This window comes from Accipiter gentilis, chromosome 5, assembly GCF_929443795.1.
Source record: "Accipiter gentilis chromosome 5, bAccGen1.1, whole genome shotgun sequence".
Classification (NCBI taxonomy): domain Eukaryota; kingdom Metazoa; phylum Chordata; class Aves; order Accipitriformes; family Accipitridae; genus Astur; species Astur gentilis.
This window is the reverse complement of record NC_064884.1, coordinates 31,639,756-31,664,863: the sequence shown is the minus strand read 5'-3', so window position 1 is coordinate 31,664,863 and position 25,108 is coordinate 31,639,756. Positions and strand designations below refer to the sequence as shown.

The window sequence follows — 25,108 nt, the reverse complement described above, 5'->3', positions numbered from 1 at the left end:
ATGGCCGTCGCTTACCTGCTGGGCAACGGCTCCGCGCCGCTCCTCGCCGGCGCCCTGGAGGTGCCCTTCGCCGCCAACGGCTCCGCCGCCGCCTGCCGCCCCGCCGCGCCGCCCTGCGCGGCCGCGCCGCCGGGAGCCTGGGGTAACGCCTCGGCGGCGGCGGCGGCGGCGGGCTGGAACCGCTCCGAGCCCTGCGGCGGCGCCAACGGCAGCGCGGGGGGCGGCGGACCCTGCGCCCCCGCGGGCGGCGGCCCCTCCGTGGTCACGGCCATCGCCATCATGGCCCTCTACTCCGTGGTCTGCGTCGTGGGGCTCTTCGGCAACTTCTTGGTCATGTATGTCATCGTCAGGTGAGTGCTGCCCCGCCCTGCCCCGCCCCGCGGTCGCCGGCCGCTGCCGTCGGGGCGGGCGTCCCGCCGCGGGGAACCGGGCTGCGGGCCGGCGTCCCGGCGGGGGATGCTGCCGTCCCTCTCCGGCAGGCGGCGAAGGGCCGCGCAGGGGGGTGCGGGGGGACTCCCGCCCCCGCGGGGAAAGGAAGGAAGGAGGCTTTTGAGAAAGCGCCGGAGCGGGCGAGCGGGGAAGAGAAACTTGCGGTGGGGCCGTGAGGAGCGGCCGGGCTGGGCGGACCGTCAGCAGCCGCTGCGGGTCCGGGGACGCTCCGCGCCGCAGCACCCCTGCGAGCTGCTCAGGCAGACGAGGCCCGACTCCCGCACCTGCCCGCCGAGGAGGGGGGATCGAAAGGGACTTGAGCCACTGCCCGTGAGCGGGTGCGGGGTCGCCCACGGACACCCGGCACGCAGCCACGCGTCTGTCCCCCCCACCTCCCCCAAACGCACGAGCGAAACGTAAACGGCACCGCGGCTAAACGCTTCTCTCTGCCCGGGTCTGTAGATCTTCAGCCTCAAGTCTCGATATGGATGTTTACAGTCGTATACCTCTATAAACGTATGTATACGTACGGGCGCATACCCGTGTATAATAAATACGCCAGGACCGCGGCCGCTATCCGTAATCCCGGCTTCCCGGCCGTGCTGCAGCGTTTCGCAACTTTCTCGCCCGCGAGCCCACCCGGGCTTTTACAGGTCGCTCACGAGTGCGTCTTTCACGCCGGAGACGCCCCGCGCCCCTAAATCGGAGGAAAACGGGTGAGAGCGACATGACGGGGCTCCTCCGCCCGCCTGCGAGCGGGGCGGGCGGCTGCCGCGGGGGAACACCGCCACCTCCCGGGAGCGGGGCGGTGGGACGCGGCAGGACCGGGCTGACCCTCCTCCTCCTCCTCCTCTTCCTCCTCCCCGGCTGCTTGTCGTTTCCAAATCAAACCAAGCAGCTGCGCAGCCCGGCGGGCGCTGCTGCGGGGGCGGGGGGCGCGCTCCCGCCCTGCCGGGGCAGCCCCGGCACTTCCAGTTTGCCCAGGTCTAGAGAGCGTCCTTTTTCCCCTCCGAACGCTACGTTTCCCCTGGGAGTCGGGGTGGCAGCCGTCGGGCCTGGGTGCCGCGGGCGCTGGGAGCTGGCAGGCCGGAGCAGAGGCCGGCGCCCAGCATCGCTCGCGGGGCAGCGGCAGCGGGGTGGCTTCATGGTGGGTGCGGCGCTGGCCCTGAAATCGTGGGGTGAGGAGAGCGGTGAAGGTGGGGTGCTGCGGGGGATGATTCCTTCGGCATGCGCTGGGGATGTCACCGCAAAGCCTGTGCAGCTTGTAGACCTGATGTGAACGCACGTAATCGCGCCAGTGGTTCGAACGACGGTAGTTCAGAATCCTCGTGGGTTTAACTGTGCTTTAGAGGCTGCATTTTAAATGCGCAGAGCTTGGGCGATTCTCTTCTGCCCTGTGGGTTTGGTCAGTCCGAGACTGAAGCTATCCGTGTCAAGATACAGCTGCGGAAAGGCTTTTGAGCAGGGGCATGACTGCCATCGGCTGAGCAACGTTCAATGCATTCCTCTGGAAGAAAAAGCAGATGCACGGTGTAACAGCCAGGATAGCGATCAGCAGAGAAATAGGCCACAGGTTGTCCCTGGAATTACATATTTATACCGAGCATAACCCATACTGGGTTCGTATTTCTTACATTAATGAATTGAATTACACTTGCACTACAAAGCCAAATTGAGGCACTTGCGTTTAGATTTCTATCTCAACAGAGCATCTTTCCCTGAGATTACAGCTTAAAAACAAAAGCCAGAAGCAAAAGGAGAAAACAAAAATATATTTCCATTTTGCAGAGGGGGGGGGGGGGGGAAATGGCTTCTCCAAAACCATTCGGGAATTCTATGGCAAAGGCAGGATCAAACCCAGGTCTCCTGTGCAAGAACAGGTTTTGGTATGACAGAGTTCTTCCCAATTAATATCATGCAGCTGTTTACCCATTCAGGATGAAAAAGAGTTTACGTGTTAATGGTTGAATAGGCTCTGTGGTTTAAGCAACATAAAAGTGCGTTTCCTTTCTGTGCTTCTCCGTAGGTTTAGTATATCTGGACAGCAATAGGGAACTCTTTGATTTACTTCCTCTTGCAAGCTATACTAACATGGCAGTATTCCCAATCATATAATATGCATCTATGAAATGGCGAGCATATGTGCTCCCATTCATGTATCCTTGGATCCAGCTACAGATAGGAGGCAAACCTTTCACTGGATTGAATTTGGCACCATATAAAGCCCCCCTTCTTTATCTACCTGTTACACCACGCCTGCTCAGGAAGAACAAAATATTGAAGTTCATATTAATTTTGATAAGAATTGAGACTACTAGAAGTAAGGTTTTAAAGTTATATTGGTACCCAGTTTGCCTTGAAAATACTAAAAGTTGGGAGGTAGGTGCTTAGATATTTGAAACTCTGTCCCGGATCACCTTCCAGAGTCCAGCCCCAGTGAAAGCAACAGTGACTTCATATTCAGTGTGCTGCATGCTAATATCTCATGCTCAGCTTCTTTAGAAATATTTTTTAATAATTATTATATTATTCTTATAAACATTATTATTCTTAACAACTTCTCAGCCTGGAGCAGATCCATGGGTTTGGAGCCAGAGCCCTGCAAGTGCTTGCCTGATGTGGAACTGTCCCTATCGGTCCACAATCTCACCCACAATGCCCCAAGCTGGGGCAAACAGGGGTCAGAAAGTGGACATGTCCAACAAGGAGTTAGAAGTGTAAGGTCATTATCGATATGAAAATCAGGCTCTTCGTGCAAAGCAGGTCCATGGATTTCCAATTTATATACATTATAATTAATGTGTTCTTATCCACCCTCTTCATTTTCCCAAATGGTTCCTGTTCAGCTGAGTACTTTCATCCCTGAATTAATATTTACGTGTTACATCCGTGATGTGTGAGGCTGAACCCTATGTTGCTAACGCTGAGCTGTTTCCCTTGTCAAGTACAAAAAAAAGCCTTCTGAGTGACAGCAGTAATAGTCAGGTTTTACTGCCAGCCATGAATTTCCTGTAATCTGAAAAATCTGTGGATCATTTTTATTATCTGTTTTCCTCATATGCTTTGTATAAGTGTAAATTACTAATATGAACACAGACTTGTTATGGCTATGTCAACAGCAAATGCTACTTCTAGCTGCTGCAGAGTACAACAAGACAGTGTACAATTAGCACCATGTGGTATTGAATTAATTTACCCAGTAATCTTTAGGCTTTTCTAGCTTTCTTGTCAAGTCAGTGGGATATTAGTCACGCGTTAGAGTGGGAAGAAGAATATGCCCTGTGATTAAGGCAATATGCTAGAAAGCAGTAATAGATCATGGACAAAAATCTTTAGCGTTGCTGGTCTGGAAGAGAGGAATAGATCTTGGAGGCCCCAGTCCTCCACGATGCCAAGTGCCCTGAGAGGACTGTAATTCCACCAACAGCTGCTAAAGTCACTCGGGTGATTCCTTAATTGCTTTGCTATTAATTTTGTCACATATCATAAACAAAGGGGACTCGGGTTCTCCATGATCCTTTGCAGGAGGAAGGACATGTCTTGTTTCATTAGAGTAAATGATTAAAATGATTACTCTGCTTAAAAAAAATAAATAAAACAGGGAAAGAAGTCCTCTCTGAAATGAAGAGATTTCTTTCTACATTTCTCAGAACAGTCTCTTAATAGCGTTTTGAAAAAAAAGAGCTGTGACTGAAACACAATCTAATCTGGAAAGACTGTGCAGTAGTGAAAGCTCTGGTTACTTCAGCTTGGCTCGCTCACGCTTCAGGAAAGCTGGTTTACCAAGTAGAATGGAATCTGGGGGGAAATTTCAATTGTAGAAAGAATTGATATCACCAGAGGAATAAATACTCTCACATATGTGCACAGAAAGGGAAAAGTGAGGGGTTTGGAAAGAGGTCATAGCATATGAAGCAGAGAGAGTCTGTTTAGAGAAATAAATTGAAAATCATCACAAGCTTGAAAGTGGCTGAAGCGAAGCAGGTTTTTCTAAAAAACCTTCTTTGCAAGGTGATGTGGAGTTTTGGGTGCAGTGTGAAAGAAGGGCTACCGCATTTCTTGTAGCAGCATAGATCAGGGAACTTAGAAACCAAGAAATGCTTAAAATTCATTCTTTTCTTTCCTGTCCACAGCCGTATGAACTTCTCTGCGTTTGGATGGTATTGCATGTGCAAATGGGTGTCCTGCCTGTTCCACTGTCTGCCAAGAAAAGCCCCATTGCTAAGAGCTTTTAACTAAAGCCACAGCAGCCTTAACCAGTCATGTCAATTATGAATTGTTAGTGCTCACCAGCACAAGTCAGAGACGATCTGAGGACAGAACTGAGGGAGTCGGGTCGGGCAGGAACAGCACAGAAGCTGAATTAAATGAGCAGCATGGCGAGGGGTGACCCTCGGCATCTTGCCTTACAGAAAGGCCCGTGTCCCTGTTTGCACGCTATTTGTGATGAGTTTGCCGACCTCTGTTATAGTGGGTGAATGTTTGACTAGCAAGCGGCTCCCCTCCTTCCCCCAAGATCAAGGGAAGCAGACAGATAAAACAGCCTTTGTTTTATATACCTCTGTATTATCTTCTTTTTTTTTTTTTTTTAATTATATTGATACGGACATGGTCAAAATTTGGCCAAAAACACATGAGCCTGCAACCTGGGTATAACCCCCGTGTCCCTGAGGGAGCAGAGGTGACTGTGGGATGAGTGAGGGCTCTGCAGCCCCATGCTCCGCTCCAGACCCTGTGCCACCCCGTGCCTGGCCCCGGTCCCAGCGAGTTCTTGCCTGCGGGACGGCACGCCTGTCCCGAGAGGGCAGACCCCCTTGCTCTGCTAGCGGCTACCAGCGGGCACTTCTGGGCTGAAAACATCCCCTCTCACTCAATTTCTCTTGAAAAAGCGGGTTTGATTCCACTGTATTTTCCCGGAGTATCATTTTGGTAATGGCTCCCATGAAGAACAGTGTTAAAAACTTCCTGATTATTTTTTTTTTAATTTCCTTATAAAAATAAGTCAAATTGTACCAACTTTCCATGGCTTCAGTAAAGAAAATATTGTAAGCACAATTGTTTATATTGTTTATATGATGTAATTATTAGCAAGCTAATGACTAGTGAGCTAATCAGCTAACATAATCCTGAAGTACTGTTTTATTTCATGTTAACTTAGAGTATTTTTTCAAACATCAAGGCATAGCTTTTGTTGAACGCCGTTGATAAGCTTTTATAATTTTTCCAGATCAAAAGGTGACACATTTACAAAAATCTGAAACATAACATGATGTAAGCCCAAATGTGTCAGAATCATAGTCTAGCTTACTAACCTCTTTTCCAGCCATAACCAGCAGCTTAGTCAAAGAGCAGAAGAAATAAGGGCATCACTGTGTGAGAATCCTTCTAACGGTCTGTGTGAGAATCCTTCTAACGGTCTGTTAGACTGCATAGAGACTTTCCGAGCTGCAGTTTGCATTTATTCAGTAGGGTTTTGTGGACATTTCTAACATGCAGCAGTCCCCAAAAATCAGAATCAAAAATAAGGTTGGAATAAAAGGTCACAAATATTACCACTTCTAAACTAAGCTGCTTTGAAACAAATATTCTCTAAAGTAAAGTTTCAGAATTCTGAAACATTTTTGAAGATTATAAGGTGCTTATTTTTAAGCTTAGGTGTTCTAAGATGGATGTTGTAGAGATCCTGATTAGCGGACATTTTAAAAGAATTATTTATTTTCATTATGATTCCAAGTGAAAACAAGTTTTCAGCCTGTGATGATTCTCTTCAAAATACAAATTCACTCATTATAACTATATTTTTTAAAAACCTGAAAGCAACTATTTTCTGAATTGCTGTGGTTAGGCTGATCTCAAACAAAGTTCTTTTTATAACCATCTGTGCCTTCTTTGGTTTACAGCATGAAGTTTGGATTTATGGTATTATAAGTGGGGATGCTATCATTATCTTTCAAAGCCTCTGCTCCCTTTTGGAAGTTGGCTTTTAATGGTGTTCACTAGCAAGGAGTTCCACAGCTTAGCCCAGCCACGTTAAGAAGCATTCTCATTCATGCATTTAATATTAAACACTTTTAAATTTTATTTATATTTCCTTTTGAGTTTACGTGATGAAAAAAAGGTAGGCATGACAGACCATAGCTAATCAAGTAACTGTGAAAGACATGAAATAGCCTATTTTTTTCCACCTTCTTACTGAGAAGTGTTCAATTATCAGCTATAAGATCTTGTATCTTAGATCAGGAATAAAACTTCAAAACAAAAATGTGTAAAACGAGCATCTCCTCCTCGTTGTGTTGTATGGAGCAATCCCAGCTGAGAGAAGTTTCTTTCTTAAGGGGGAACAGAGAGCAGGTATCTTTTTGTGTTTTCCCCTTGCACAGTGCTAACCTCTAGCACTGGGATGTGCTGCCTCTGTAGAAAAATGACCCAAGAAGCCAGTTACCCAAGTCCTTCTCATAAGGTGATGGTCTCAATACCTCCCTCAGAGCCCCAGTGCCAGACGCAATCTCATCCTTGTCACATGGAGACTAAATCCACAATTCCTGGTATTTTTGATCTGGTCTTCTCAAAACATAATCATGCTCCTTCTTTCCATTATGCCTGCTTTTCCTTTCCCCCCTGTCACAGACAGGTCTTCGTCCCCCCTCGCTCCTTTCCAGGTCACACTCGACAGCTTTGCTAGACAATCCCAATCTCTTGTATGTGAGAGACCATACCTTTTATAGTTAGCATTACTGTACATACTGTACAGTCTATAGCCTTGCCTCAAGCTCCGTGCTACCTCCCTGAAACCCTCTGACCGAGGGGCGATTACCACTGCTGTTGCCCATCACCCCTTTGAGGATCTCACATCTACTAGTGGTAAAACTGCCTTCAAAGGCTTCCCTGCCAGTTTCCCCGCTGAGCAGGGGATGTTTCATGTACAGTCCTCACCTGAGGTGATCAGTCTGCAAATCAGAAGGAGGGAACAAGCACCTGGCAACCAGAGAAAATAGCTGTTAACTTGTCCCCCCAAGAAAAACGTCACCGCAGTTATGACAGATGTAGTCAGTAGTTTTACCGTCAATCGCAGATTGAGGCAGAGGGGAGAACGTTGAGTTGAAGACAGCAACAGTTTTCCTTTCCATGTGTTCCTAGCAAAGCAAAAACTTCAGCAATAAGCACCTGCTGCTGAATAATGGCCATATATTGGAGTTAGCCTTTTTAGCACCATTGATTTATTTGAGAGAGATGTGTTACACAATAACTGCAAAAGCAGCAACCTTTACTGGAGACCCGTATATGCCTTGGCACCAAGCAAAGAGAGACTCAGCTAAAGGTGGTTTAACAAACGGGCCAGATTCAGTCCTGAAATAGTTGGCAGATAATTTTTCCCCCATTTAACTAGGCTGGGAGGGAAGGAAGTATACCAGCAGATGACTGTTTGGGCATTGGAGCATACATATTGCTGTCATTTGTTTTTTATCATAAAGTAGCTTTTTATGGTGTCTGGGAAAAGAAAAACAAACAAGGGTAATAGGAGTTATAAGACATTGCTACATCTTAAGTGTTTTTGTGGCAAGTTGATATGAATATATCTATAAAACCCTGCTCTTGGCTGGTTCCCCTCCCCTTTTTGGAAAAAAAGAAAGAACGCATCACATCAGCTTTATTTTGTATGGATTTCTGCCAGGATATTTTGCATATACATGTAATTTAAAAAGGCATGAAAATAATGAGAGAGAAATAATAAAATAGTTACCTGTTATGACTACTGTGGAGTTCGTGTGTTCTGTCTCAAGTAATTTCCTTGCTCGTTAATCCCCTGTCAGACATCAAGGGAAAGGACCAGCCTTCCTCTCCAGAACAGCTGGTTTTCCCAAAGAAAGAGGCTTGTTTTGTTTTCTCTGGGGAAGGACTAAACTCACTGAATCAAACTAAACAGCAGAAAGAGGACCTCTACATGATGCCTTTCAGTAGCAAAAAAACACGAAGAGCCATAAAGGAAGCAAGTAAATATTAGCCCAAAGCCCAACACAGCACTCTAATTAACTGAAGACAGGATGAGTCAGATGCCCTCCCAACATTCTTGGTGTCACATCATTCCCAAAAAGACCAGCACCGGAGTCTGAAGAAAGTTGACTCTGCCTAAAAGGCTTTCGTTTAGGTCTCCCGCTCCCAAAGCTGAGGTCTGAGAGAAGCTGCTAATTGGTTCTGAGTACAGGAGAAACAGCCCTGAGCCGGTGCTCCTCCACGAGAAGCGGTGTGCTGTGCGTACTTCTGCCTGCGTCCCGTAAGCAAATACTGGTGGGTCTGCACATACCTTGATGCTGCCCCAATGCGAGGAAAGGACAAGCTGGGAAGGCAAAGATGGTAGCAAGATAACCCAAGGGAAGTAAACTTCGGTGAAATTTTGGCTTGCTTTCATTTGTGCTATGGAGGAGAACAAAGTGCAAAAGGAACATGGCAGTGGGAAAACAAAGTATTAGGGAGAAAACAGGTAGCAGCTGAAGCAAATACAGTCAGCAGTTTTCTGCCCCATGGTCAAATCCACGTTCAGCACATACATTCAACCTCCTTCAGAGAATGGACATCCCTTTGCCAGTGTGTGAGGAAGGGAGGGGAAGGCTGCTCCAGCATAACGTATGGGAAGGCCTCGCTGTGTTCCCGACCGAGTATGTCAAATACCAAGGCCTTGTGATTTTTAGATCTAGTACATTCCCTTACTATGTCATGCCTTGACACCTGAATCAATGCTTGATATTCGTATGTTTTTTCATCTCTAATTAAGCCTCCATCACCAGTCACAGCAGTGACCCAGTAGCAGCATGTTGGGAGTCAGTCTGCAAGGCTTTAACAGGGGAAACAACCACTGCCTCTGTCTTTCTTAAAAGCAGTGAAATCTTCTTCCCTTCCCCGGTTCAGCTTTTACCCCCAAACCCAGGATCAGTGCAGGAAGTAAGTGAACGTGCTGCAGATTGCACAGTTGCACCATAACTAAGCGTGGACATTTTCTGCTATAATGTTGTACCTGCTGGAGGGCTTTTTTTCCATTTGTTGTTTGTTTGTTTGTTTTCCCTGAGGGCTTATTATTTGATCTCTTGTATATGATCTCTTCAGAAGAACATAAACCAAAAGGATGAGCAGATTGGTAACCACAGTATGGCACCTCCAGTCTGAGTGGCCTGACCGCCTAATAACATGTCAGGGTTGTACACAAGCTTATGGTGCTTGCGCCCAGAGCTTGAATTTAATGGCTTAAGGCATAAGCATTCTGAAGTATCCATGAACAGAAAAATCAAAGACTAAATCTTCAAGCTGATTAAATCATATGCTCCCAGACAGGTAGGTTAGGCTCATCCAGAATATATATGACTTCAAAACTTTAATAGGTAACGGTCTGCCACAGCATACGTCACAACTGTGGCTGAGATACAGTACGAGTCTTTCACTCTATAGAGACCTGCTACCATGCAAAGAAAGAAAAAGGACAATAAGGTAGGATGGCCATCATTTAAGTCCATCATTTGAGACCCTTTAGCTCAAAGGTACTTTCCAGAATATGGCCTAGCTGAGAGACTTAATTTCAGTGTCAGTCATACTAATTGGATTGGCAGAGAGAAGACATTTCCGAGGTTTTGGGTTTTTTTTTTCCAGACCGTTCTGAATATGACATGACTTTGTCAAAGCTTTAAGAGCTCAACGAAAATTGAAAGTACCTGATATCTCAGGAAAGCACACAAAAAATCCCTCTTTCCTACTGTTTTTGAGTTGTGTATAAAAGATGCACCAGAACAGCCATGGAAATAAATGTTTGTTTAAATTGGTTCGACTAGGCATACTTCACATGTTTTAATCTTCCCACCCAAGGAGACCGCAACTAATCTAACCTATGCACATAATGATTCTTCATTTGTTTAACAAGTCATTTATGCAAGAAGAACATGAATTTGAAACACGAACCTAATCTCCTCCAGCGTCAACAAGAGTTATGTCAGGTTGTCTGTATGCAAGACCTAATTGCTGGCTGTTGTTTTTTCAGCAGCCAAACTATTTTCATGAGTGACTGCTTTCTGCAATGAATCTCCTGTAATTAAGCCAATTTTTTCATATATTTTGCATTGAACTTAAACACAGATCAGTTGAAGCAGTCTTTGTCTCCAAATTAACATTCTGTGGGCAAAAACTTGTGTGCCTTTGTGTTGCCGAAAGTAGTTATTACCAATCTATCTTCGACCAGCCCATTTCCTGAGTGCAAAAAGACTGTTTCTGCTTTTCTCCTCACTTGTTATTCAGATAGGAATAGTTTTCAAATTAATTTGTAATGGTATGTATTACTATATTCATTAGGCTAAACATGGACCCCCCCCTCTCTAGCTTCCTTGCACCAGCCTTGTGGTACAAGGATGCTATAAAACTGATCTGGTACAGAAAGGCTGAAGGGTCTGGAGGAGGGTATAGTTCAACAATCCACGTAGATGTAAACAGCTTGTCCAAGAAGCGGGAGGGACAAGACAGTATACCAACTGTGTCTATTAGGCTTAGATAAAGTGTGATGCAAACTAAAAATTCTGTCATTTTTTAAGCAAAGATATGGTCTTCATGTTATTTTTCTTTACTTTTGAGCCATGGAAGATTAAAGGAAAAGACTCTTCAAAAATTTTTGGAGGTGTTAAGGTGGAGACTAAACCATTGGAGTGGGCAGGCCAGAAACAGAGCTGTGGCACGTGTCTTGCAGACAGAGAGGCACAAGCGTGCTCACATCTCTCTTGTTGCACGACTGTGAGGTGGAAGGGAAGGTGCTCGTGGTTCCTGCCCAATATGCTGTTACACTTTGTGCAATGCAGCTGGGGGTCTCTCTAGTTAGTTTGGTGAACCTTTTATTTGGTTTGCAAACTACGAGTGGCCCATGGGCTGCCAGTTGAAGAGGTCATTTCAAGACTTCCTATTTATCCTTGAATGCTAGGAACTTGGTGACTGAGTAGGATTCTCATCCTTTTCTCTATTGTTTTTTCTTATTCAAAGCAAATCCCAGTTGAGTGGACCTCTAGAGCTCAGATCTTCAAACTTCAAGTATATTTTAAAGCTTTGCTAGGTCGAAGATAAAGGCAAGGCTGAGTTTTCCCTACAGAATTAGACAGATATAAAGTATATTCTTCCTGTTGTACATCTGATTACCATCTACTGCTACCAACAAAAAAAAAATGCTTCATAAACATAGATGTTTTATGATACAAAACCTGCACTGAGGAGACAGAAAGGGCATACTAGTGGATGTCAGTATTATAATGAGCATATTGAATTTGAATATGTATCAAGAGCACTATGGAGCTACATATTCACCAAAAAATTGAATCATCATGTTTCTCTATTAGTCTTTCATTGCAGAGTTATAAAAATAGAAGTTATGTTGCCCAAAGCCAACTTCTGTCTTCACTTGCAACCTTGCTCATTGTCATGCAAAATTTAATATACTTAGTGCTTTAGATGCTGACATTTCAATGTAATCTAAATAACAGCATTCAGATTTTCATGGGTTTGCATTTAAGCCTCTTTCTTTACACATCTGGTAATTTTTAGATTCCCTAGTGACCTTGAATGAAACTGTGAAAACAGTATCTGTTAAAAGATTACATTTATAAACACAATACCTTTGGTATTATAAGTCATACAGATATCCTGTGACTTTAATTACATATAAAATCCAGTCCCTCTGAAGTACAGGAATCTCATCATCACATACACAACTATGACTGTACAATGGAAATGTTCGTGCTGCTTGTTCAAATATGTGGACTGATGCCTTGGCAAAAGCTATAATAACAGTTAAGATCAAGGCTTTGAGGAGCTCAGTTTTGAGGGACTGTTATTTTTCATGCTGTTAAAATTACTTTTAATCAGTTGCTTCAGTATTTATTTTTTCATACCAAAAAAATAATCCTGGGGACACTGATAATCTACTTATTTGGAAAAATACATGTTTAACAAAATGTACCTTTCAGAAATAAGCCCTTTATAAAATCTTGAAATACTCACTACAGAGAAACACCCAAATCCCATAGAATTCACTGAAAAGAATATTGTGAATTTGAATAGGCTTTTGGTGATTAGGCAATTGTGGAGGTAAATACTTTCCATCACCACAAAAGCTCTGCTTCCTTTCTTTGTAAGAACAGCATGATTAGAAATATAAAGATTACAGAGTACATGAAGCAAAATCCTTCATTAATAGCCAATACAGCCCATTAAACAAAGTAAGTCCAAGAACTTTTAAGCTTAAACTGACAATGAAAGCAAGATAGCAAAACTGAAAAATGCGTAACATTTAAGTAGAATAAGGCCCATGCCAGTGCCAGTGAAGAAACTTTATTCCATTTATTCAGAGCTTTTCCCTGCCCATCCTCTGGCATGCTAACCTTACATATTGGTTGAGATATTTATGTTTTTACTGTATCAAGCATTCCCTTTAAATGCTAAGAATGGCTTTAATTACTAATAAAAAAACCCATTATCATTATCATCTGATGATGTGCTCTCCAGACAGAACTGTGCCAGAGCCATGTGTGATGGCAGCAGCCCTGAGCACCGTACCTAAGCGTGCTTTCTTGTCCAGCCATAAAGATAGGGACAATCACCTGAGGTCTGAGAAGGGATCAGCAGCCTGGGTGAGGGCGCAGGATCCTCATCGCCTTTCCTTGTCTGTGCAAAATTGAGAGCCACTGCTTCTCCACTGCTGTTGCTGCCTGAGTGGATCAGACTGGAGTAAACTGGATATGTCTGCTCACAACGCAATCAAACCTCCAGGTCAGCTCACTGGAATCAACCTTAGCTAGTCCTGGATCTGTTGTCAGACCTATGGAGAAGACATTCATTTTTGATAAAGAACAGGGGACATGGCAAAAAGAGGGCTTAGTACAACATTTTCATTCCTGGTAATAGTGAAGTCAATAAAAAATGTCACTATTTTCATTCTCCTCTGCAAGATTCTCCAGCAAATTGCCGAGAAAATATTTTCTCCTCCCTCCAAACTGTATTTAGAGCTGTAGCTTATTGTGTACCTCTCCCACACTGCAATCCTGTACATTTTTTCTAAATAATTCCCAGCAGAGAGAGGCATGGATGCTTGCACCATCTACCTCTTCCTAAGTTAGCGTTACAATCTTGTTGGATAAAGGGAGCGTTCCTGTAAGAAAAGTTTTTAGGGTACTTTCAGAATATAGGTTTTATTTAAAAATTGGAAGTATCGTACTCAGAACAGACTTTCTCAAGACAGCAGTCAAGAAAGAGCTTGGATCTACTTGAAAATCTTTTATAAAAAAACACCCTAAATTGAAATTAGGGTTGTTAGTGACTCCTCATGCACAGTGCTAGAAAATGAGAGGACAAAGCCAGTACAAACTTCTTCAGATGCTCATCATAAAAGCTATCTAGATGCATTCAGCAAGAAGTCTGCATTTCTCCAGACCCTACCAAAAATGTTCCAAATGTGTGTTCCCTACACAGCCTTGTCATTGGGGGTTTTTTGCAGCTGACTCATGTTCTGAAGAGATCAAAGTCTGAGAGAAAAGAAACATGAAATACTGTATTTTACACTTTGTCTTCCCCAGCAGGTTGCCTGAAAGATCTTTCCAAATGGGCTATTCCTCTTGCAAATCACTCTGTAAATTGTAAAATGTTTGATCAAACACTGCACTTGTCACTTTGCAGAACAGAAGGAAGTTCTATCAAAAGAGCAAACCATCTGAGGCCTCAAAAGCCAGGCAGTCACAGCTGCAACCTCGGCAGTAATCAGGACAGCAGAGCAGCATGGCCAGGACCATTACTTAGAGTGAAACATTTATTGTACCACTGCAAAAGTATAGCGTCCTCATAAAAAGTGGATCTCAAGTGCTACTCAGCTGACACAACAGACTTGAAATAGTGAAGGGCTCCTTAAAAATGTGATGAGACTAAGGAGGAATTTGGACTCTACCTTTAGCAATGCAAATACAAATTGAAACATAAAAAGCTCCTCCTGCTCAGCTGTGACTGAAGTGTGATGTAGTCAAAATTCAGGAAGTGGGTTTGGGGTTGTTAGCAGCCCAGACTTAGAAAGAAAGGGGTGCAATAGAGGTTGAATACCCTCCTGCCAAAATAGGCACTGGGAAGCAGAGCAAGCGTTTCTACCTCAAGCAACAGGACTGCACTATCCACCCGGCGTGGTGGTTCTACTGATAACATTTAATGCATATGGTTAATAGCTTCTGTCGTCTTGGTTGATTGAAAGAACATCTGTCCAACTTCTATTGGACATGGAGAATGGTAAAGCGATGTAGTAACCATCACTACAAATGATTTTAGAATTCTGTAATTATCAACAAACGAGAAAGTCTAAAAGCCTGACTTTTTAGACACAGCGGACTTGATAATTATACTGATCTTTTAGGTCTTTATTCCCTAAGGAATTACGTCATTACTACTCCACAACCTACAAATGAGTTCTCTATTTCTACAGACCATGGTTGCGATACTCATCACGACATCAGCAGATACAGAAAATCTATCCATGTAGTAGTGTCCTATATGTACAAATACAATTTTTTTTCGGCTTCTCAATTTTTTAGCATCTATAATATTGTTTCTTCTATGTGTATCCTTTCTCTCTGCACAAGTTAAATTAATCTTTTCTTTCTTACATCGTTTAGCTAATGCCTCACTCAACTGCAAACATTATTGTAGATAAACCATAGCAAAATCATTTGGTTAAAAGCAGGAGAAATTATCTTTGACAGTATCTAGCACATTATTTCACAGAAGTTTCTTATAGATGGTGCACTGGATTCAATTTTTTTTTAACATTGTTCAGTTGTGGTCATTCACATGCTTTGCTGATTTTTTTTTTTTTCTAGGTACACGAAAATGAAGACTGCTACCAATATCTATATTTTCAATCTTGCATTGGCAGATGCCCTAGCAACAAGTACTCTGCCATTCCAGAGCGTGAATTACTTGATGGGAACATGGCCATTTGGTACCATCCTTTGTAAGATTGTTATATCCATAGACTACTACAATATGTTCACCAGTATCTTTACACTCTGCACCATGAGTGTGGATCGCTACGTAGCTGTTTGCCACCCAGTTAAGGCCCTTGATTTCCGTACCCCCAGAAATGCCAAAATTGTCAATGTCTGCAACTGGATTCTTTCTTCTGCCATTGGCCTGCCAGTTATGTTCATGGCAACTACTAAATACAGACATGGTAAGTCCGGCTTTCATTCCCAAATTATTTCAATGTTTAAACTCCTTTCTGCATTGTTTCACTTTATTGTAGAGGCATTGAATTAAATTCTGACTTCCAACCTGTATAAAGCAGGTGTCGGTGCAAATGGACCCCATCATCAATGTTGCATCTGGCTGTAGCTGATGGGACACAGTGCTGCGCATGATCTGTCTTTTACAACAGGCAGCTCCTGCTCCTTCTGTGGGTCCGTGCGACTCTCGCTGCCCCACACAGTTACTGTAGTGTTTGGAAAAGCATCTGTGCCTGCCTGCCTTCTGCTGCGGGGCGGTTATGCGCTGTCCTACAGCACAGAAGCCTGTGCTTTAGCCAGGATATTCCCACTGAAGTTGGCAGTCACAGATATGTTGCGCCTAGTCTGGCAGGACGTGATACAGAACAGAGAGCACGTTCTGGATCACTGGTGCTCAAAGACCTTCCATGAAGTGACAACACCACAACATAAATCCAAACCTGCCATTGTGCACAGTTACCGAGTGTCATATCATTTTCTCCATTGCCCTGAAATACCCAAACTCTCAGTGGATATGGTGGTTAAACCATCTTTCTTTTCACCAGGTTTTATACTGAAAGCAAAACCGAGTCAAAGTTTAAGCATTTATGACAGTTTAATTCTTCTTCTTGTCCAATATACATGCAATTCCAAGCAATAAAATAAAATGCAAAAGAGAACAACTTACCTCGGAGTTTTTATAACTGACACTTCATACGTGTTTTGCAGCACTGTGTCCTGTCAATGTTTGTGCCAATGACAGGTAACAGATTGCTTCGTTTTACCTGTCTACTGAGTAAATCTTCATATATTTGCCTACAATATTTAACAAAAAAGGTTCAAAGAAAAGCAAATTAAAAACTGATGTGCTTGTTCTTCTCTGCTGGTTTCCTTTTTCTCCAGGCTCTATTGACTGCACGCTTACGTTCTCCCACCCTGCGTGGTACTGGGAGAACCTCCTGAAAATCTGTGTGTTCATCTTTGCCTTCATCATGCCAGTCCTGATTATTACCGTGTGCTACGGGCTGATGATTCTACGCCTGAAGAGCGTTCGCATGTTATCTGGCTCCAAAGAGAAGGACAGGAACCTGCGGAGAATCACGAGGATGGTTCTTGTAGTGGTGGCAGTGTTTATTGTCTGCTGGACTCCCATCCACATTTACGTCATCATTAAAGCCCTGGTCAACATCCCAGAAACTACTTTCCAGACTGTCTCCTGGCACTTCTGTATTGCTCTAGGGTATACAAATAGCTGCCTTAATCCAGTCCTTTATGCATTTCTAGATGAGAATTTCAAAAGGTGTTTCAGAGAGTTCTGCATCCCCACTTCCTCAACCATTGAGCAGCAAAACTCCACCCGAGTCCGGCAAAACACTCGTGACCATGCTTCCACTGCCAACACTGTGGACAGGACTAACCATCAGGTATGACTAGCAGTGGAGATGTCATCTGTGGATCCAGGCCTCCCGCTTGGAGATGACATGTATTCTGAAGTTACAGTTTATACTGATTTGTAGCTATTTGAAGGTCTAAACACCTTCAGGGTTATAAGAGAAACTGGTGTATGCATACACAGAGAGCCCAGTCCTGCGTAGTGCTAGCTGTTCTCTAGTTGATGCTCAGAAGCTGGGGGCTTTCAAAGTTACCTTGCACAACCGGGTCCAGTGTGCATGCGTATACAAAGCACACAAAACGGTGTCATTTGCAGGATATTTACAAGAGGTGACGGCTTTAGAACCGGTGGGAGATTAATCACAGATTTCTCTATTCATACTCCTTGTCTGCTGACAGAGACAGCAGTGGGACAGAATATAGATCTCTCTTCTTCTCCCATTGCAACAGTGAATAAAAAAGAGAAGAAACTGTATTTGTACACCTTTGATTGATGTACAAAGAAGGCCTACCTGGCCTTGTTTGTCCTGGAAGACATGCAAGAAGTAGACAAAGGCTTGTCTACATGCAGTTCTTGTATCAGATAATTATCTGTGTTGGCTAAGGTGGGTTTTGAGATATATATAGAAAGATATATATAAATATATAAAATACATATATATATACACACACACACGTTAAGGAGTATTGTGCCATTTTGTCATTTAAAGTATACTGAGAATATACTTTTTCCCTGTAGAAAAAGCCTTTGAGAGGTAGGCATTTTAGGGCACAGAAGGTACCAAGAGAAATTTTTTTTTTTTTATTCAGGCTATTTTTTGCTTAGCTTTTGCAAAGGAGCTTTTTTGTTACATGTTCAACATCCATACTCTATGATTAGTCCTGAGAATTTCCAATCCCCATCCCTCAGTGAACATCAAGCAAAACGTGAAAGCAAACCTTAACGTGCGTGAAAGTAACTCAAGTGCATAACAAGCACTAGAAAAAGTTTGAGTCATCTCTGTAATTCATTAAAAGGAAGAACAAAAGGCACAAGCCTAGTTCGTTCCTTGCCATATCACCTTTCAGCAATATACTTGGGTTGCTCCTGCACCAGTTTCTCACTGCTGCCACTTTGGCCACAAGCTACCTGCCACCTCAAGGTGCAGAGGTCAGTGCTTTTTTGCAAAAGCAGTCGCACACCTGCCACTCAGCTGCGCCAGAAAGCCCAAATCAGAACATTACCATCTCCAAACAGACAAAAAAGTAACTGTACCAGAAAAGAGGAGGAAGCAAGCTAAAGGGAGAAGGGCTCAAAGGAGAAGCTTTGTTAAGCATCTGATTCATACATGCCAAACTGTGGCCTGTAAAATCAGCTAGCACCTGCTCGTCTTACGCACATTTTGGCGGTGGAGCAGAACTGCCAAACTTGGCATAGGCACATACATAGATGTATGTATGTATATACGTGTAGTATTTACTAGGTGTAGCGAAAATTTATTAGACAGATTCAGCTGTTAATAATGCATTTGTAACCCTCAGTGGAGTCAATTTTGCGCATGTGTCTGACAACAGGATTGTATCTATATCTAGCACAATTCCAGCTTTTTACAGTGCAGTGTGTATGCACACATTTTTCTACATTTAGTTTTGTAACTTTATGTTATTTTTAGGAGAGCTGTTGCCTTCTAAACTTCTACCCTTAGCAAAGATTAATATGGTACTGCCCAAAGGCTGAGTGAAGTAGAGTCTATTTCCCTGGGCACTGAGCAAACACAGAGTAGAAGATGATCTTTCAGCCTACACCAAGAAGGGAGAGAGCCAGCTGAGGCAGGGATAGACCAAGCAAGTGAAATGAGCTTTATAGTGGCAATAATGAGGAAGCTAGTCTCATAGTTGGGTTCTTTGTTGGTTGGGGTTTTTTTCTATTCAGGGAGTAGTGATGAAATTAGTTAAGAAGAGATAAAGCACATGTAAAGAGAAGTGAAGGGGAAGATGCTGAAGGGCAAGGGAGGTGAGAGGAAGAGTGCAGAGGAGAAAGGGGAACATCGGGAATGCAATCCGAGTGAAGCAGTAAGGAAGGAAACTGAAGCAAAGAGCCAATATGCGTGGAACAAAGAAGGCATATGCAGAGCTGTAAGGCATTGTTTGACTACCCAGCTCTGACTGCTTTGGTAGCTCTTCCTAGACACTAGCCATCAGTTTTCCCCAGGGCCGGGGAGAAAAACGACAACACTTGGAAGCTTATGTCCTCATAGAGGAGTGGATAGGGTCTCTTTGCATGGTCTGGTAATTGCAAGAATTTGAAGTGGCCATAAATGGACCCAGTTTCACTTCCCTCACCACTATCACTGCAGTCCTTGCTTTGGCAGCTGCTGCTGCTGCCAGTGGTTTATTTCTGCCAGATGTGCTTTCTGGATGCTGACCTGAGCCTTCTCACTGCTGTGCTCCCTGGTGTATAGCACACCAGCTGTCAGGTGCAGTCTTTCTCACTCTCCACAATGTCTATAGAATACGTTCACACCAAGCCATGTTCAATCCTGAATATTAAACTTCATTTACTTTTTCGCTCCAGCAAACATTTCTTTAAGAGACAACATTTTTGTAGTCTGCTACTATCAGAATGACAGACAAGGTTGTAGGACTAATCTACACTAAAAAGATTCTATGGGACAGTACTTACAAGTGTAACATCTATTTTTTTTTATTATTATTAGTGGTTTTTAAATGGAGAAAGCCCTAGGGTGAATGCAGCTTTTGCTCTCAGGAAAGAAAAAAGAAAAGAAAAAAAGAAAAAAACAAACAAACAAACCCCTGTTCACTCAAACAGTGAGCTTTTGTAAATTCTATTGACAGGGCATTCTTTTCACAGGTAAGTGCTTTCTGTACAAGAAAGTCTAACTAGTATATCTGTATTGATATGAGTATACTGACGAGCTCTTTCTTGTATAGACAAGGCCTCAGAGAGTGTTTGGTATGAATTCTAATTGCAAGGCTGCGTAGTACTCGGCACGCTTCACGTCATTTTCAAAGAAACAGATGTTCTACAAGTTGTTTTTTTTACCAAGTGAGAATTCTTTACTCCTGCTAAAGTTAATGAGAACTGCAAGCACTCAATTGCTCAATGGCTTTAGGCCTCACACTTTTAAACACTTAAAAATAAGCATTTACTGGTAGAAGGAACAACTGTGTTTTCTCTCAGTACAGAAGCAGTAACAGGAAACATCATAAATACTCATATTATTCTGAGTTAAGATACTGCCCTTTGGCCTACTCTGTGGCTCTTTGGCATTACCAGAAAGGTCTAGATTAAAAGTTTGATTATTGTTTTATCAGCATTTACAAAAAATAGAAGAGCAGAACAAGTTCAAAACTCCTCCAGAAATGCAGCTTCTTTCAAATGCAAAGAGTAACATCTGACCCATAACACTGATGTTGTGAGCATTTACAGAAATTGTACATGCTCAGTGGAGGAGCATAGTTCTGAGGGAGAAAAGACAGTGGTTAATCAGGCATGCAAAAATTGGAAGAGTTGTAAGACTGAGATGTTTCAGGTCTAGGGGGGGATGTATCCTGTGTTACACTCAGCTAACTCCTGCGGTAAAATGCATAGGTTACATTTCTTCCAGAGTGACTTTAAAGGCTTGGCTCACTTTAATTCTCAGGAAGGCATATGCAATCTTGTAAGTGCATTTGCATGAAGAGTTAAAATGAGAGTAGGAGTGATGGAATCCTGGAAAAATTGCTTGCAGAGCAAAACTGCTTACCTTGAACTTTACTCTTTATGACCCAACATCAGTAGGGAATGGTAATAAAGGACCAAATACTAGCTTTTGCAAATGGCTGAGGTTTTTTAATGTCACCAACGTCAACCTGATTCATAACAAAGACCTTGACAAGTATTTTGAAATAGCTTTTACTTCAGGTGCACAGAGACTCTGCATTAATTTATCACTGAGATTTAAAAAAATTTGAATATTTTTCAAAATTTAAAATTCATTCATTGATAAATCTTTTTTCCTGAAAACTGTTTTCCAAATACTTTTTTTTAAATATCTATCTGTTAATAACAAAAAATTGTAAATACATAGGAAAATGGATTATTATTAATTATAGAAAACAAAAAAAATTTAATTTGGTTCAGTGAGTTAGTTTCTTTGTGACCCATTTAAGTTTTTATAGCAGCCTCACCTGAATGTATCTAAGCAACTAAGCAAATTATGTATAGGCACATTTTCAGGACTATTTAGTCATCTTATGTAACTATTTTTTGTGGTTTTAGCTTCTGATGCTTTCTCCTTAACCACTGAAAGTGTCTAAATGCCATAATGGAAGCTGCAAATCCTCCTCATATGCTGAAAATAAGACCTCAGATATGCTCAGTATCAAGGACCAGAAGGTCTGGTATTTGTGCTCAGCCCTGAAAGCTTTGCCCTTATTTCTTGGATTGGCAGCCACGTGTAGAAATAAAAAGGATATTGGCTTAAAGAAAAATTATTTTTAAGTTGAAAGAAGGAAAAATTTAAAGCTAGTTTCACTTTGATTAAATAAGTGAAAAAAGTACTTTCTTACATTTTAATTTTCCCAGTGCTATATGACAGATTGCAAACAAGTATGGGGAATGTTGGTGCATCCTATGCAGAAACATGACAAAAGCTGGGCAGATTCTGTAACTCCAAACCTTGGCAGATTCACATCTACCCATATTAATAGGGAATGGCCTTTCTGTGTTTTTTTAGAAAGTTGATATACCTCACCTGTAAATAATACTGTATTTCAATAATAAAGTATTGGTTTCTTATAAAGCCCATTTCTGGCAAGATAACGACATCTATGAAAAGCTTGTCTAAATTCAATAGATCCTTAAAAGTGGGCTTTCTTTTGTAGCTGATTTGCACTGACATGGGCCCTTTGTGAATCTTCTAGGTAGCAGAGAAAACAATGTGTTTGTCAGACTATTTCATTAATGGAAACAAGAATAAACTATGCTATGAGGACCAGAACTAATTAGATGGCGTCTATGGTTGCCTGCATTCGTGGCATTCTTTAACCTGTGAAGTAGAATAAATGAGGAACAAAACATTTCAATTTTTTCCTTAATAAATTAGAAAAAGTTCATTGGTAAAAAAATACAAAAGAAATGCTTCTATTTTATCTGATGCATAAAGATAAGCCAATATGGACTTCAAAATTCATTTCTGGATCTAGACTTCCCCAAAAGATAGGGACATTCACATTTAGGATCAGGTCAGTTTCTGGCCAAAAGGAGATGAGGAGAAATATTCCCACTACAGAATAAAGAAAATCCCTTATTATAGCCTGTTAAATTGAACAAGCATTTGAGTTATGTTATGACTTGGAGAAATTTATCTCCAAATCAGAAGTCCTAACAGCCTCCACTCTGCCAAACGTGCTTGGAAAGTGATCCAGTTAGAAAATGCACTTTCCTTCTCCCTGCCCCCAAATCCTTACCCATGTCCCGTTACTTTTACAGGAGCATGTTCCCTCTCTTGTCTCAGTGAGGCTTCATCCATGACTCTGCGTTCCTGATGATAAACCCTTTACCTGCAGTGTCTCTCACCCTGTTTTCAACAGGTTCTAGTGCTGCAGGACAGCATTTGCTGGGCAGTAAAAAGAGTTGCAGACCTTCAGGACGTGCTGTGCAGTAAGCAGATCTTCTTGATGAAAACATCTGTGGGGCTTTTGTACCTGTATGCAAATAGAACTTAACATGGATACTGTGGACAAGCAGGGCTGAGAGGCTGTTGGGTTTGTTTGCTGATATAAGTCCATCTCACACAGAATTTAAACTAGACTTCAACTGCAAATCCAAAAGTTAGCCAATGTACCGACATGAGCCCAGAATCCATCATCTAAACACTAACTCCCCTGCAATTGCTACAAAAAGAATACAAGGAGGGAGCAAAATCCTTCCATGCTCCTGAAATTCATAGAGAGTTCCCCTCTAGAAAAAGAACAACTGGCTTGGTATGAAATATATTCTAATTCAAATTTCAGATCTGCTAATGTTTCTTTGTCTTTGAAGGAATGAAACTTTTCTGTGATCATTTTCTCTGCCTTTGCTGCTTCACGGCAAAGACATAGTCTTGCCTTACTCTCTGGGCTACGTGTTTAGCTTTATACAGCAGGACAGCAGCTGCAAATGAGAAGTAAATTCCTCTTGAAAGCCCACACATGCAAACACACACACAAACTTGTGGGTGGGAAGAAATCAAGTAATTGTTCATTGTATTTGCAATTTCTTTCCTTTCAGTTGGAACTTCAAGAAGCTGAAACTACTCCACTGCCGTGACAGGGTCTCCTGCCGCGTAGCTCTCAAAGCAATTGCACACCAGTGCCACAGTGTCTCTGGGCAGTATGCTATGGGAATGCGTAGGATACCCTTTCCCTCAAAAAAATACTACAGAGGAAAGTGCCTGCTTTTCCAGTCTGTCAAAAATTGCTTCTGCAGCACTTCTACATTGCGCATAACAGAAGCATGAAACTTAACAGCAAGCAGAGCCAAGAGATACGGGGGCTTGCCAGGCACCAGTGTTCAAAACAGTCATGTTTACCAGGAATACATACATTAGTCTAAAACAAAGCTACTGTACCTGTAGTGTGATCTGATGTGCTCTTGACAGGTTGGAAACAAAAGTTCAAGGGCTAGACAACTATAGTTTGAAAAACGAAGGTGAGCTTTTAATGATTGGAAACAATGGGAAATGAAGTTGTAATACTGTTGGGTACTCAATTTACTCTTAAAATCTATTTGTAGAGGTGTTTTCTGTGCAGGTTATTTATGTGCTGAAGTCTCACAAGATCATCTAGAACAACACATTTGCAGTTCAAGAGGTCTTCTCTTAGAAGGATTGCACATTCCACAATTTCAAAGGGAAAATATTTCTCTGAGTGCTCACTTAACAAAAAACAAAACTCCAAGCTTCACCTTCTGCTTCTGTTTCTCACATAAAAAATACTTTAAAATCAAAGCAATGAGCTATGACTTCTTCTATAAGATATGAGTAAATGAAAGTAATCCATGTTGTTATCGATTGTCAAATGATCCCCAAAGCAGCATAGACTCTATTAACATAAATTCCTATGTGAACAAAAATCTGGCTATAAGTCTGTCAGAGCTAGTACAGACTGATGATGACTTCTCTTTCAAGTAGTTTCTCAAATTTCAACTGCCCTGTCAGCAACATTTTGAATTTGTAAGTCATCGAGCAGTCCCTACATGAAGTGCTTGGAGCAGTTCACGCATTAGACCTTTTTTTTTAAAAAAAAAAAAAGTTATGTTTTGCTAGACATCTATTTTTCTCAAGAAAATCCATAAAATGTTTGCTTTTCTAACTAGCATAATATAGTCCGCATGTCCATTTTGTATTAGCTGCTAAAACACATTAAGATTTATGAAAGAAACATTGTACTGATGTAAATACCATGTTAGCTGTTTTCTAGTATGAAGAATAGAAATATCCATGTAGATAATTTGTGGTGCAATGGTATTTTCTAGCCATTGTTTGTTACTTGCTTTGTAAATAAATCATCAGTAGTTAACCAGGGGAAAATGTACTTTCATGAATTTAAGTGTATTCTAAGATACAACTCTATGGAACAGGGTTGGGGTTTTTTCTTTCTATTTCTGTAGCCAAAATGTATTTCTTGTTTTCATTGTTAAATCTATGTAACTATTCACTTTTAATGTGAAATTGTTTGTTTCTGCCATGGACTGCGTAATAAAGATTGAAGGCCAAATCCTTGCAAGTCTTAAATTAAAGTAATATTTGAGTTTCATCACTCTGTTGCAGCTAAATATGTAGCCCTATATATGAGCAGAATATGAAACTAGATATAGCAGAAGTGCCTTAATTTTTTTTTTCCCTTTTCTGTTGAAAATTCCACTATGCTGTCATAGGGATTTAATATTTAATTTTGTATTAGGTTAGCAGGACTTCCTCATAGCCATCATTAAAGTTTAAACCAGAGTTGTCACCATTCTAAGAGGCTTTACATCTAATTTTTAAACAGCATAAGATAGAGTCTCAGAAGAA

The 25,108-nt window shown here is 42.1% G+C and overlaps 1 protein-coding gene across 2 annotated transcripts; it reads left to right on the top strand.

Annotated features, from left to right (window-relative positions):
- Window positions 1-23,862, top strand: OPRM1 (opioid receptor mu 1). 2 transcript variants are annotated; one of them, XM_049801289.1, is made up of 4 exons: window positions 1-350; window positions 15,297-15,649; window positions 16,584-17,104; window positions 23,830-23,862. In XM_049801289.1, the coding sequence occupies exons 1-4, from the start codon at window positions 1-3 to the stop codon at window positions 23,860-23,862; spliced, it is 1,257 nt and encodes a 418-aa protein (XP_049657246.1). The 2 variants fall into 2 exon arrangements, with proteins under 2 accessions (XP_049657246.1, XP_049657245.1); XM_049801288.1 differs by lacking the exon at window positions 23,830-23,862 and adding an exon at window positions 23,326-23,820.
- Window positions 23,863-25,108: the final 1,246 nt, after the last annotated feature.

What these genes read in the sequence shown, in the direction of transcription:
- OPRM1 (XM_049801288.1), top strand. Translation starts at nt 1, where the DNA reads ATGGCCGTCGCTTACCTGCTGGGCAACGGCTCCGCGCCGCTCCTCGCC. An exon ending in GTCATGTATGTCATCGTCAG is followed by an intron (nt 351 to 15,296) that starts GTGAGTGCTGCC and finishes TTTTTTTTCTAG; the next exon opens with GTACACGAAAATGAAGACTG. An exon ending in AACTACTAAATACAGACATG is followed by an intron (nt 15,650 to 16,583) that starts GTAAGTCCGGCT and finishes CTTTTTCTCCAG; the next exon opens with GCTCTATTGACTGCACGCTT.